This window comes from Panulirus ornatus, chromosome 7, assembly GCF_036320965.1.
Source record: "Panulirus ornatus isolate Po-2019 chromosome 7, ASM3632096v1, whole genome shotgun sequence".
NCBI classification, from domain to species: domain Eukaryota; kingdom Metazoa; phylum Arthropoda; class Malacostraca; order Decapoda; family Palinuridae; genus Panulirus; species Panulirus ornatus.
Genome location: NC_092230.1, coordinates 35,588,831 through 35,603,655, shown reverse-complemented (window position 1 = coordinate 35,603,655; position 14,825 = coordinate 35,588,831). Strand labels below are relative to the sequence as shown.

Here is a 14,825-nt window from a genome sequence, read left to right as displayed (position 1 = left end):
GGACAGCTGGTGCAGTGTAGCAGCATCACCTGCTGGGCTGTCGTGCACACAAGCCTGGTTCTCTGCTGTGGTGTGCTCCCTGTTTTGCAGAGCAGTTCTCCATTGCCAGTTTAACATAGTGTTGTTGGGGCATAGGGACACCATCTTGCAACTGTCTTCCTGCTGCCAGATGTGCAGGTGACTTATTCCCCTCTCATTGGAGCATAGCCTGAGTTGCTTTGCCATTGTGTAGGCTGCCTCCAGTGCCCACGTTGCCCCTCAACACTCATTTGGCTGCCTTTACTGCTGCTTTGTTGCATTCATTGGACTGGGGGAAGTGTGCCGAGGAGATGCAGGCCATGATTCCCTCTCTTTTTGTAGAAAGCTTCCATCTCCTCAGTGTCTAGGTTGGTTACCCATCTGAAGCAATTTCCTTAGGTGCACCCCCTCTCCTGAAGAAGCTGAGCGGCCTTATGATAACTTAGGATTTTCATGCATAGTTTCAAATCTTACTGCGACATGTAAGAGGTGCAATGAAGCAGGTAACCCATACTGCATATACATAATGTTCCTTGGGGCATTACGAATATGCAGTCCAGAATTTATTGATGATAAGTTTGAGAAGTTAAAGTATCCTAGATCTTTCATTGAAAAATCACTTAAGTTAGCAAAGAAATGACTTTATAGAGTTAAACCCAAACCTTCCCATGATACCAAGTTATAATTTTGCATTACTTCCCAGGTTGCTTAAATCCTTTAATGTAAATGTAGCCTTCAGCAATACCAATACTATAAAAGATATCATCATAAAAAACTCACCAGAAAATTCTGCAGGCTGTTTACAGAATACTCTCCAACGGCCAGGACTTGAACCCAGGACCTTTTGCGTGGTAGTTGGGAATGCTAACCACTCGGCTATGATCGCCCCCAGTTACAAGTAATTGAACATCTTTCATTTCCCTTTTAGTGGCGATCACAGCCAAGCAGTTAGCATTCACGACTACCATGTAAAAGGTCCTGGGTTTGAGCCCTGGATGTTGGAAGGTACTATGTGATATATGAAAGTATGGGTACAATAAGGTTCTGTAAAATGCTAGCTGCTGATATTGTGAGCCTGATGAGATATAACCTGTCTAGACTTTGTTACTCATGGATGTGAGATGAAGGGTATTCAGTTACTTGTAATCAAATAGTCATTTCCCTGTTAGGAGTGATCATAGCCGAGTGGTTAACATTTCCGACTACCATGCAAAAGGTCCTGGATTCAAGTCTTAGCTGTAGGAAGGTATTATGTGTTCTATGAAAGTGCATGTTCATATGCAATATAATTTTGTTGATATACCTCTGCATTCGTACTGTAAGGTTCTGTGAGATGCTAGCTGCTGGTAATGTGAGCTTGATGGAATTTGGCTGGTCTAGACCCTCTTGCTCATGGATGTGAGATATAGGGTATTTGATTACTTGTAATCATATAGTCACTTCCCTGTTAGGGGCTCTCATAGCTGAGCGGTTAGCATTTCCGAATACCATGCAAAAGATTCTGGGTTCAAGTCCTGGCTGTTGGAGGGTATTATGTGTTCCATGAAAGTGCACATTCATATGCACCATATTCATGTTCATATACCTCCATGTTTGTACAGTAAGGTTCTGTAAAATGCTTGCTGCTGGTAATGAGATCCTGATGGGATTTGACTGGTTTAGATCCCCTTGCTCATGGATGTAAGATGAAAGGTATTTGATTACTTGTAATCAAGTAGTAATTTTCATATTATGGGCAATCACGACCGAGCAGTTAGTGTTCCCGACTACCATGTAAAAGGTCCTGGGTTTGAGTCCTGGCGGTTTGAGGATATTATGTGATATCCCTGGGGATAGGGGAGAAAGAATACTTCCCACATATTCCTGCATGTCGTAGAAGGCAACTAAAAGGGGAGGGAGCGGGTGGCTGGAAATCCTCTCCTCTTGTTTTTTTTTAATTTACCAAAAGAAGGAACAGAGAAGGGGGCCAGGTGAGGATATTCCCTCAAAGGCCCAGTCCTCTGTTCTTAACGCTACTCGCTAATGCGGGAAATGGCGAATGGTATGAAAAAAAGATATATATCACATATATGTGTGAGAAACATATAGAAAAGCAGATGGATTTTTATGTAGCTTTTATGGATCTGGAGAACACATATGACAGAGTGAATAGAGATGCTTTGTGGAAGGTATCAAGAGTATATGGTGTGGGAGGTAAGTTGCTAGAAGCTGTGAAAATTTTTTATAAAGGATGTATTGCATGTGTATGAGTAGGAAGAGAGGAAAGTGATTGGTTCTCGATGAATGTCAGTTTGTGGCAGAAGTGCGTGATGTCTCTGTGGCTGTTTCATTTGTTTATGGATGGGGTTGTTAGAGGTGAATGCAAGAGTTTTGGAGAGAGAGGCAAGTATGCAGTCTGTTGTGGATGAGAGGGCTTGGGAGGTGAGTCATTTGTTTGCTGATGATACAGCACTGATGGGTGATTCAAGTGAGAAATTGCAGAAGTTGGGGACTGCATTTGGTAAAGTGTGTGAAAGAAGAAAATTGAGAGTGAATATTGATAAGAGAAAGGTTGTTAGGTTCAGTAAGTTTGAGGGACAAGTTAAATGGTAGGTAAGTTTGAATGGAGAAAAACTGGTGGAAGTGAAGTGTTTTAGATATCTGGGAGTGGATTTGGCAGCAGATGGAACCATGGAAGTGGAATTGGGGAGGGGTGAAGGTTCTGGAATTGTTGAAGAATGTGTGGAAGGAGAGAATGTTATCTCGGCGAGCAAAAATGGGTATGTTTGAAGGAATAGTGGTTCCAACAATGTTATATGGTTGTGAGGCATGGGTTATAGATAGGTTTGTGCGGAGGAGGGTGGATGTTTTGGAAATGGAATGTTTGAGGACAGTATGTGGTGTGGTTTGATCGAGTAAATAATGAAAGGGTGAGAGAGATGTGTGGTAATAAAAAGAGTGTGGTTGAGAGAGCAGAAGAGGGTGTATTGAAATGGTTTGGTCACATGGAGAGAATGAGTGGGGAAAGATTGACAAAGAGGATATATGTGTCAGAGGTGAAGGTAACGAGAAGTGAGGGACCAAATTGGAGGTGGAAGGATGGAGTGAAAAATATTTTGAGCGATTGGGGCCTGAACTTACAGGAGGATGAAAGGCTTGCAAGGAATTGAGAGAATTGGAACGATGTAGCACACTGGAGTCAATGTGCTGTCAGTGGATTGAACCAGGGCATGTGAAGTGTCTGGGGCAAATGAGAGTTGGGGTGAGAGAGTTTCATTGAATTTTGGGGAGAATATAAAGATGTTTTAGAAGGAGGTAAATAAAGTGCGTAAGACAAGAGAACAAATGGGAACATCGGTGAAAGAGGTGGAGTGAGTATTTTGAAGGTTTGTTGAATGTGATAGATGATAGAGTGGCAGATATAGGGTGTTTTGGTCAAGGTGGTATGCGAAGTGAGAGGGTCAGGGAGAATGATTTGGTAAACAGAGAAGAGGTAGTGAAAGCTTTGCAGAAGATGAAAGCCTGCAAGGAATTTATTAAAAAAGGGGATGACTGTGTTGTTGACTGGTTGGTGAGGATAATCAGTGTATGTATGGCTCATGGTGAGCTGCCTGAGGATAGGCGGAATGCACGCATCTTGCCATTGTACAAAGGCAAAGGGAATAAAGGTGAGTGTTCAAATTACAGAGGTATAAGTTTGATGAGTATTCCTGGGAAATTATATGGGAGGGTATTGATTGAGAGGGTGAAGGCATGTACAGAACATCAGATTGGGAAAGAGTAGGGTGGTTTCAGAAGTGATAGAGGATGTGTGGATCAGGTGTTTGCTTTGAAGAATGCATGTGAGAAATACTTAGAAAAGCAAATGGATTTGTATGTTGCATTTTTGAATCTGGAGAATGCATATGACAGAGTTGATAGAGATGCTCTGTGGAAGGTTTTAAGAGTATATGGTGTGGGAGGCAAGTTGCTAGAAGCAGTGAAAAGTTTTTATCAAGGATATAAAGCATGAGTATGAGTAGGAAGAGAGGAAAGTTATTGGTTCTCAGTGAATGTCGATTTGTAGCATGGGTGCGTGATGTCTCCATGGTTGTTTAATTTGTTTATGGATGGGGTTGTTGGGTAGGTGAACGGAAGATTTTTGGAGAGAGGGGCAAGTATGCAGTCTGTTGTGGATGAGAGGGCTTGGGAAGTGAGTCGGTTGTTGTTCGCTGATGATACAGGACTTGTGGCTGATTCATGTGAGAAACTGCAGAAGCTGGTGACTGAGTTTGGTAAAGTGTGTGAAAGAAGAAAGCTGATAGTGAATGTGAATAAGAGAAAGGTTATTAGGTACTGTAGGGTTGAGGGACATGTTTTTATCAAGGATGTAAGGCATGTGTACGAGTAGGAAGAGAGGAAAGTAATTGGTTCTCAGTGAATGTCGGTTTGCGGCGGAGGTGCATGATGTCTCCATGGTTGTTTAATTTATTTAAGGATAGGGTTGTTTGGGAGGTGAATGCAAGAGTTTTGGAGAAAGGGCAAGTATGCCGTCTGTTGTGGATGAGAGGGCTTGGAAGGTGAGACAGTTGTTGTTCGCTGATGTTACAGCGTTGGTGGCTGATTCAGGTGAGAAACTGCAGAAGCTGATGACTGAGTTTGGTAAAGTGTGTGAAAGAAGAAAGCTGATAGTAAATGTGAATAAGAGCAAAGTTATTAGGTACAGTAGGGTTGAGAGACAAGTCAATTGGGGATAGTAAATGTGAAAAAGAGCAAAGTTATTAGGTACAGTAGGGTTGAGAGACAAGTCAATTGGGAGGTAAGTTTGAATGGAGAAAAACTGGAGGAAGTGAAGTGTTTTAGATATTTGGGAGTAGATTTGGCTGCAAATGGAACCATGGAAGAAGAAGTGAGTCTCAGGGTGGGGGAGGGGGCGAATGTTCTGGGGGTGTTGAAAAATGTGTGGAAGGCAAGAACATTATCTTGGAAAGCTAAAATGGGTATATTTGAAGGAATAGTGGTTCCAACAATGTTATAAAGTTGCGAGGTGTGGGCTATAGGTAGGGTTGTGTGGATGACGGTGGATGTTTGGAAATGAGATATTTGAGGACAATATGTTGTGTTAGTTGGTTTGATTGAGTAAATTATGAAAGGGTAAGAGAGATGTGTAGTAATAAAAATAGTGTGGTTGAGAGACCAGAAGAGGGTATATTGAAATGTTTGGTCTCATAGAGAGAATGATTGAGGAAAGATTGACAAAGAGGATATATGTGTCAGAGGTGGAGTGAATGAGAAGTGGCAGACCAAATTGGAGGTGGAAGGATGGAGTGAAAAAGATTTTGAGCGATCGGGGTCTGAACGTATAGGAGGGTGTAAGGCTTGCAAGGAATAGAGTGAATTGGAATGATGTGATATATTGTGGTCGACGTGCTGTCAATGTTCAGGCCCCAATAGCTCAAAATCTTTTCACTCCATCCTTCCACCTCCAATTTGGTCTCCCACTTTTCCTCCTTCCCTCCACCTCTGACACCTCTCCATGTGACCAAACCATTTCAATACACCCTCTTCTGGTCTCTCAACCACACTCTTTTTATTACTACACATCTCTCTTACCCTTTCATTACTTACTTGATCAAACCACCCCACAACATATATTGTCCTCAAACATCTCATTTCCAGCACATCCACCCTCCTCTGCACAACCATGTCTATAGCCCATGCCTTGCAACCATATAACATTGCTGGAACCACTTTTCCTTCAAACATACCCATTTTTGCTTTCTGAGATAATGTTCTTGACTCCCACACATTTTTCAACGCTCACAGAACTTTCGCCCTCTCCCCCACCCTGTGAGTCACTTCTGCTTCCATGGTTTCATATGCTGCCAAATCCACTCCCATATATCTAAAACACTTCACTTCCTCCAGTTTTTCTCCATTCAAACTTACCTCCCAATTGACTTGTCCCTCAACCTTACTGTATCTAATAACCTTGCTCTTATTCACATTTAAACTCGGCTTTCTTCTTTTACACACTTTACCAAACTCAGTCACATACACATATATTTTTTTTTTTTTTTTTTTTTTTTTTTTTTTATACTTTGTCGCTGTCTCCCGCGTTTGCGAGGTAGCGCAAGGAAACAGACGAAAGAAATGGCCCAACCCCCCCCCCCCCCATACACATGTACATACACACGTCCACACACGCAAATATACATACCTACACAGCTTTCCATGGTTTACCCCAGACGCTTCACATGCCTTGCTTCAATCCACTGACAGCACGTCAACCCCTGTATACCACATGACTCCAATTCACTCTATTTCTTGCCCTCCTTTCACCCTCCTGCATGTTCAGGCCCCGATCACACAAAATCTTTTTCACTCCATCTTTCCACCTCCAATTTGGTCTCCCTCTTCTCCTCGTTCCCTCCACCTCCGACACATATATCCTCTTGGTCAATCTCTCCTCACTCATTCTCTCCATGTGCCCAAACCATTTCAAAACACCCTCTTCTGCTCTCTCAACCACGCTCTTTTTATTTCCACACATCTCTCTTACCCTTACGTTACTTACTCGATCAAACCACCTCACACCACACATTGTCCTCAAACATCTCATTTCCAGCACATCCATCCTCCTGCGCACATCTCTATCCATAGCCCACGCCTCGCAACCATACAGCATTGTTGGAACCACTATTCCCTCAAACATACCCATTTTTGCTTTCCGAGATAATGTTCTCGACTTCCACACATTTTTCAAGGCTCCCAAAATTTTCGCCCCCTCCCCCACCCTATGATCCACTTCCGCTTCCATGGTTCCATCCGCTGACAGATCCACTCCCAGATATCTAAAACACTTCACTTCCTCCAGTTTTTCTCCATTCAAACTCACCTCCCAATTGACTTGACCCTCACCCCTACTGTACCTAATAACCTTGCTCTTATTCACATTTACTCTCAACTTTCTTCTTCCACACACTTTACCAAACTCAGTCACCAGCTCCTGCAGTTTCTCACATGAATAGCCCATATATATGTACATATATGCCCATACTCCCACATATACATACATATACATATGAACATATGCATACATATGCATACAGATACACAGACATATACATATATTATATACACATGTACATATTCCAACTTGCTTGTCTTCATCCAATCCTTTTGCTAACCCGCCTCACAGGAAATAGTATTGCTACCCCCTGTTCAGTGAGGTAGCACCAGTAAAATAGAAAAAAAGGCCACTTTAGCTGTCATGTGTAATGCACTGAAACCATAGCTCCCTATCCACATCCAAGCCCCACAGACCTTTCCATGGTTTACCCCAGATGCTTCACATGCCCAGATTCAGTCCCTTGACAATAAGTTGACCCATTTATACCACATTATTCCAGTTCACTATATATCTTGCACACCTTTCACCCTCCTGTATGTTCAGGCCCCGATCGCTCAAAATCTTTTTCACTCCATCCTTCCTCCTCTATTTTGGTCTCCCGCTTCTCCTTCCCTCCACCTCTGACACATATATCCTCTTTGTCAACCTTTCCTCTCTCATTGAGTTTATATATCCTATCCATTTCAATACACCTTCTTCTCCCTCAACCACACTCTATTTATTACCACACATCACCCTCAACCTTTCATTACTTACTGAATCAAACCACCTTACACCACGTATTGACCTCATACATTTCATTTCCAACGCATCCACCCTATTCTGTACATTCCTATCTATACCTCATGCCTTGCGACCATTTGATATTGTTGGAAATACTATTCTTTCAAATATACCCATTTTTGTTCACTGAGATAACATTATCTCTTTCCACACTTTCTTCATCGCTTCCAGAACCTATTCCTCCTCCTCCACCCTATGACTTACTTCCACTTCCATGGTTCCATTTGCTGCTAAGTCCACTTCCACATGTTTAAAACACTTCACTTTCTTCAGTTTATCTCCATTCAAACTTACATCCCAACTACTTTTTCCCTCAACCCTACTGAACTTAATAACGTCTCTTTTATTCTCAATTACTTTCAACTTTCTCCTTTTTCTCACTCTACAAATTAGTCACCAACTTATGCAGTTTCTCACTTGAATCAAGCACCAGTGCTGTATCATCGGCAAACAACAACTGACTCACATCCCAGGCCCTCTCATCCCCAATAGACTGCATACTTGCCCCTCTCTCCAAGACTCTTGCATTTACCATCCTCACCACCCCATCCATAAACAAATTAAACAGCAACGGTGACATCACACACCCCTGCCGCAGACCAGCCTTCACTGGGAACCATTGACTTTCCTCTCTTCCTACCCATCTATATGCCTTACACCCTTGATAAAAACTCCTCACTGCTTCTAGCAGCTTATTTATCATGCCATATATTATTAATTCCTTCCACAAAGCATCTCTCTCAACACTGTCATATGCCTTCTTCAGATCCATGAATGCCACACACAAATCCACATATTTTTCTAAGCATTTCTCACAGATTCTTCAAAGCAAACACATGATCCACACGTCCTCTCCCTTTTCTAAAATTGCACTGCTCCTCCCCAATCTGATGCTCTGTACATGACTTCACCCCTCTCAATCTGTATCATTCCATACCATTTATCAGTTATTCTCAACAAACGTACGCCCTTTTAGTTTGAAAACTCTCCTTTATCCCCTTTGCCTTTATACTTTGGTATTGTACATGCACTTTGCCAATACCCAGGCACTTCACCATGATCCATACATGCATTGAATATCCTTACCAGCCAATCAATAACACAGTCAACCCCTTTCTTTATAAGTTCAACTGCAATACCATCCAAACCCGCCGCCTTGCTGCATTTCATCTTCCACAAGGCTTTCACAATCACTTCTCTATTCGCCAAACCACTCTGAATGACTCTCTCACTCAGCATACCACCTTAAGCAGAACATCCTACATCTGTTATTCTATCATCAAATACATTTAACAGTCCTTTGAAATGCTCATTCCATCTCTACCTGTTATCTCTTCCCCTTTTGTCCCCTTCAGTTATGATCCCACTTGTCCTTTTATCTTTCATACATATTACCCTTCTTCCAAAAAATCTTTTTATTCTTCTGAAAGTTTAATGATACTTTCTCACCCTAACTCTCATTTGCTCTCTTTTTCAACCCTTGCACCTTCCCCTGACCTTTTGCTGCTTTCTTTTATACGTTTCCTAATCATTTGTCCTCCTTTCTTGTAAGTAATGCTCAAATGCCTCTCTTTTCTCTTTTGCTAGCAGCTTTACATCTTCATCCCACCACTACTCTTTCTAATCTGCCTTCCTCTCACCTTTTGCATGCCATATGCATCTCTTGCACATGTCGTCACTGCTTCCCTAAACATCTTCCATTCCTTTTCTTCTCCCCAGACTTCATTTGCTCTCACCTTCTGCCATTCTGCACTCAGCTTTTGCTTGTATTTCTTCACACAAGTCTCCTTTCCAAGCTCACTTACTCTCACCACCGTCTTCTCCGTGACATTGTCTCCTCTTTTTTGAAAACCTCTACAAGTGTTCACCCTTGCCTCCAAAAGATAGTGATCAGACATCCCGCCAGTTGCCCCTTTCGGCACTTTAACATCCAAACATCTCTCTTTTTATGCCTATCAATTAATACAATCTAATAATGCCAGTTGACCATCCCTCATACTCACATATGTATGCTCATTCACTTTTGGTGATTTACATTTTTAATTCATCACATTGAGCTTGTCTTTATCTTTTTATTTACCAGATTGAATGAAGACCAAGGAATGAAGTATATTGCCTCGTGGTTTGAGCTGCTTACTCCCTACTGGCAGAGTGACCATGATGAAGTGCAGACTAAGGTTGGAATTATTTTTGTTACTGTTTCTTCCTCTTATGTTTGGGACAATCTGGTTGGTAAGGATTTTCAATGTATGTATGGACCATGGTGAGGTGCCTGGAGATTGGTGGAATACATGTATAGAGTCACTTTAAAGGCAAGGGGAATAAAGGTGAGTGTTTAAACTACTCAGGCATAAGTTTGTTGAGGATACCTGGTGAGTTGTATGGGAGGGTATTGACTGAGAGGGTGGAGGTATTTACAGAGCATCAGATTTGGGAGGAGCGGTTTGGCTTTAGTAGTGATAGAGGATGTGTGGATCAAGTGTTTGCTTTAGATAATTTGTGTGAAAAATACTTAAAGAAACAGATAGATATGTATGCGGTATTTATAAAGAAACAGATGAGTATGTATGTGGTATTTATCGATCTGGAGAAACAATATGATAACTTTGATAGAGATGCCATCAGGAAAGTTTTAAGAATATATGGTATGAGAGGAAAGCTGCTTGAAGTAAAGTTTTTCTGAAGCGTCTGAGGCATGTGTATGAGTAGGAAAAGAGGTGAGTGAATGTTACCAGTTGAAGGTTGGTCTTCAGCTGGGGTATGTGATGTCACTGTGGTTGTTCAGTTTGCTTATGGATGCCATGGTGAGGGAGGTACATGTGAGAGTCTTTGAGAGAGGGGTGAATATGTAATCTGTGGGTTGAGAAGGGCTGATAGGGAGTAATTTGTTGTTTGCTGATGATACAGCACTGGTGATAGATTCGAGTGAGAAACTGCATAAGTTGGTGACTGAGTTTGAAAATGTTTGAAAGTTGAAAACAAATGTGAATATGAGGAAGGTCTTTAGGTTCTGTAAATGTGAATATGAGGAAAGTTTTTGGGTTTAGTAAATGTGAATATGAGGAGGGTTTTTAGGTTTAACATGGTTGAGGGACAGGTTAGTTGGGTTGTGCATTTGAGCAGAGAAAAATTGGAGGAAATAAAGTGTTTTAGATACCTGAAAGTGGACTTGGCAGCAAATGGAACCATGGGAAGCAGAAGTGTCATAGGGTGGGTGATGGGCAAAGGTTTTGGGGCACTAAAGAATATGTGTAAAGAGAGAAAGTTTTCTGGGAGAGCAAAAATTGGTATGTTTGAAGGAATAGTAGTTCCATCAATGTTATATGAATGCAAGGCATGGTCAATAGATGAGGCTGCGTGGAGGAGGGGTAGGGTACAATCCAGCACTGCCAATTCAATGCCGGCATTTCAACACCAGGACACTTGAGTGCTAGACTGTTCAGTGCCAGGCCATTTCAGCACCAGTCTGTCCCATTTTGTTCACGTCCTGTTCATTTACATCCTTCATTAAGAAATATAGATGTACTACCGATCCATATATTGTATTTTCTCCATAAACACCCTTAATGTAATTTCCTTTGCTAAAACAAGTAGTTGGCTGACAGTCACTACCACACAAGTGATGGATTGGAAGCCGGCAGATGTGAGGTGAGGGCAGCGGCCTCACTTACCAGCAGCAGACTGAGAGAGAGCACCATGCCGGCCAGGTGTGGGTAATGCTACCTGCTGCCTGCCTGCCTTACTTCTCACCCTCTCACTTCTATATATTTTGCTTTTGGAGCTGACACCAGCTGTTCTACATCCCTTAAACTTCAAACTTTAACCCATGGCACGAACAGTACAAAGCAAGAGAGGAAGAGAGAAGTTCTGTCATGAGGGATATCCATATCAATTTGACAAATTAAGTAAAACAGAGAATGATGTTAAGTTTTGATGATGCCATGAGGATGGAAGATGCAAAGCCAGAATTTGTATGAACATTAGAAGAATATACAATATAGTTGTTCAAGATAGATATTTCATTTCAACTTAATTATTTTCATTACATAAATCAATCCTTAGTTTCCATATTTCATGGTGGTAGTGAATAGTCCAGTGCTGAATATTCCACCACTGAAATGGCCTGGTGCTGAAATGTTAGCACTGAATTGGGCCATCCCCATGGAGGAGGATGGATTTGTTGGAAATGAAATGTTTGAGGACAGTATGTGGCATGAGGTAGTTTGATCAGGTATGTAATGAAAGGGTAAGAGAGAGGTGTGGTAATAAAATGAGTGTGGTTGAAGGAGCTGAAGAGGGGTGGCTGAAATGGTTTGGTTTGGAGAAAATGAGTGAGGAAAGATTGACAAAGAGGATTTTTGTGTCATAAGTGGAGGGAACAAAGAGATTGGGGAGACCAGATCAGAGATGGAGGGAAAAAGATTTTGAATGATTGGGGCCTGAAGATGCAAGAGGGTGAAAGGCTTGCATAGGATAGAGTGAATTAGAACGATGTGGTATACAGGGGTCAAAGAGTTGTCACTGGACTACACCAGGGCATTTGATGCATCCAGGGTAAACCATGGAAAGGTCTGTAGGGCCTAGTTGTAGATAGGGAGCTATTGTTTCAGTGCATTATTCACGACAGCTGAAGAATGGATGTGAGCAAATGCAGCCTTTCTTTGTTTGTTCTTGGTGCGACCTCTTTAATGTAGGAAATGGTAATCAAGTATGAAAAAAACAAAAAATTATATGCACAAAAGCTCACTCCAAGTATAATTGGGATGATAATGCAAGGAATTGATTTTTTTAGTGAATATTAGATAAGCAAGCCACAGGAAAGTGAAGGTCTGGATGGGAGGGACTATGTACACATGTACACATGTAACCAACCAGCAACACCATCATTCCCTTTTATGAAAAGCTCAGCTGCACTCCCATCCTACATTTCATCTTGCCCATTTGCCATGACTCACTTTACATGTCACTTCATCTTAGACATATCACATCTGCCTCCCTGTCAAGTAACACTGTCAGTAGTCCTTCAAAATACTCACTCCATCAGTTTTTCACGTCTTTGATGCTTCCCATCCACTTACCTCACTGTTACCGCTGTTAGTCTTGTCATTCTCCTGATGCTGTTCCTGTCCTTCCAGAACATTTTCTTATTGTCCATGAAATTCATTAGTGCTCCTCCCCTTCTTTCATCTGCCTTCTATTTCAGTTCCTTGACTTTTATCCACTTTGTTTTGTACTTCTGCAAATCTCTTGTACTCCATCCTGCAGATACTGACCACACAAATCAATATGGACCGGAACACTTCATAGCGAATCTCCCCCAAGAACCATAGCATGATGCAGTGTAACATTTTTCCATGTTTTCCTCTATTAAAACTCCTCCCATCTTGTTCTGCCACATAGTTGTATTACTAGTCATCTTATCAAACCACCATAATCAAATACAAATTTCCTTATATGTTTAGATGTTTTTATGCTGATGTAAATGGAAACCTTTGCCACAGTTTGATTTAAACAAAGCATAGATAATGCTGAAATTACATCATTTCGTATTAATTTCATCTCTAAATGAGGCTTTGCAGAAATTTCATCAGAAATTGGCCATTGTACAAGTCAGAAAGGACTCTCTCAAACTTGCAAAACATATTTCGTAGCAAATCAAATCCTACAGTGTCTGCAGAAAAACCTTGTCTGCCTCCCATTACATTTTCAAAGGCAATGTTACGCTTACGTTTTAGTACTTTGTCATCTCATCTTTGGCCTTGAATGCCACCTACAGATGTCTGAGCATAGAATTGGTGAGGTTCCTGAAGTATTCTAGGTCCATATATTGGGTCCACAGGGTCTTGATCTCCTGAATGAAGTGAGGCACTGATAAGGTGTTGCAGGACACAGTGCACCTAGAAATCTCATGTACACACATTTTCTTGCTTCCAGGCAAAAATTTGGGCTTCCTCCTTAGAATGGTATGAGCCAACCATCTTCAAGTAAAGATGGAAGAAATACAGTGCCCAAAAGTAGTTTTCCCAAAATAAAGTGGCAGCCAAGAAGAGTAAAGAAAGAGTATCCTTCCCCAAAGATAGCCTGAGGCATCCTGGGGCAGAATGCTGGTGTTTAAACTGTAAGACACACTAGTCTTGGCAACCAGATTTTTTTGGATTTCACTGGAGTGTCATGTGCTTGTACACACTGTAAACCGTAGCCATGTTTTGCTTTTGAAAGTGTATGGGACTGTGGAAAAATGTTTCTTAAGGACACTAATCTTGATTAAAGAGTGGTTCAATAGACATGATAGGTGGAGAATGTATTCAATTACTTTGCTGCATAATGAAAGTTGGCTTTTTAGTAATGCTAGTGAATTATTGAGTAACTTTTTGTTAGATATGCAGTTTTGATGAGAAGTCAGTGCTTTTGAATATTTTGACTACATTTTTGAAAGTATACACAGGTGTGTTTGAACGATGGTAAGAGGACATTATTGGATTGCATAGAAACTGATGTTCATGCAAAAGAGAGACTTTTGGGTGTGAATGTGGTTGAGAGGGGCTTCTGGTGGAATATCTGTTCATTACCTGGTAAAGCCAAGGGTGAGGACTTGTAGGGGTTTTGGGAAAAGAGATGTCTGTAAAGAAATACCAGGATAGATTGGGTGTAAAATGGCAAAAGGTGAGAGTTAATGAAACAAGGGTATTGGATAAGGAATGGGAGTTATTTAGGGAAGTAGTGCTGGCATGTGCAAGAAAAGTGTGTGGCTTGCTGAAGGTGGGAGATGGGTAGGTGAGAAAGAGTAGTCTTTGTTAAGATGACGAAGTAAAGTTGCTCGCGAAAGAGAAAAGATAGGTGTATGAGTGGTACTTACAGGGAAGAAGTGCAAATGATTGGGAAATTTACAAGAAACAGCAGTAGGAGGTGAAGAAGGTACAGGGGTTGAAAAAGAGGGCAAATGAGTTGGGGTGAGCAATTTTCCGTAAATTTCAGGGTGAATAAGATGTTTTGAAGAAGGTTAGTAGTGAGAAAAACATGATATCATTTACGAACATTGGTGAAATAGTCAAATGGGGAAGTGGTAACAGGTAATGATAAGGTGAGGGGAAAATGGAGATGGAGTGAGTAATTTGAATGTGTTTAATGATAGGGTAGCTGAAGTAGGGTGGTT

The 14,825-nt window shown here is 41.4% G+C and overlaps 1 protein-coding gene across 1 annotated transcript in view; it reads left to right on the top strand.

Moving 5' to 3' along the window:
* The window catches only part of LOC139749523 (RRP12-like protein), a 249,271-nt gene that overhangs the window by 177,151 nt on the left and 57,295 nt on the right, over positions 1 to 14,825 (top strand). Inside the window, exon 9 of the mRNA XM_071663484.1 lies at positions 9,756 to 9,849. Coding sequence (XP_071519585.1) covers positions 9,756 to 9,849 — 94 coding nt within the window. The remainder of the gene's footprint in view (positions 1 to 9,755; positions 9,850 to 14,825) is intronic.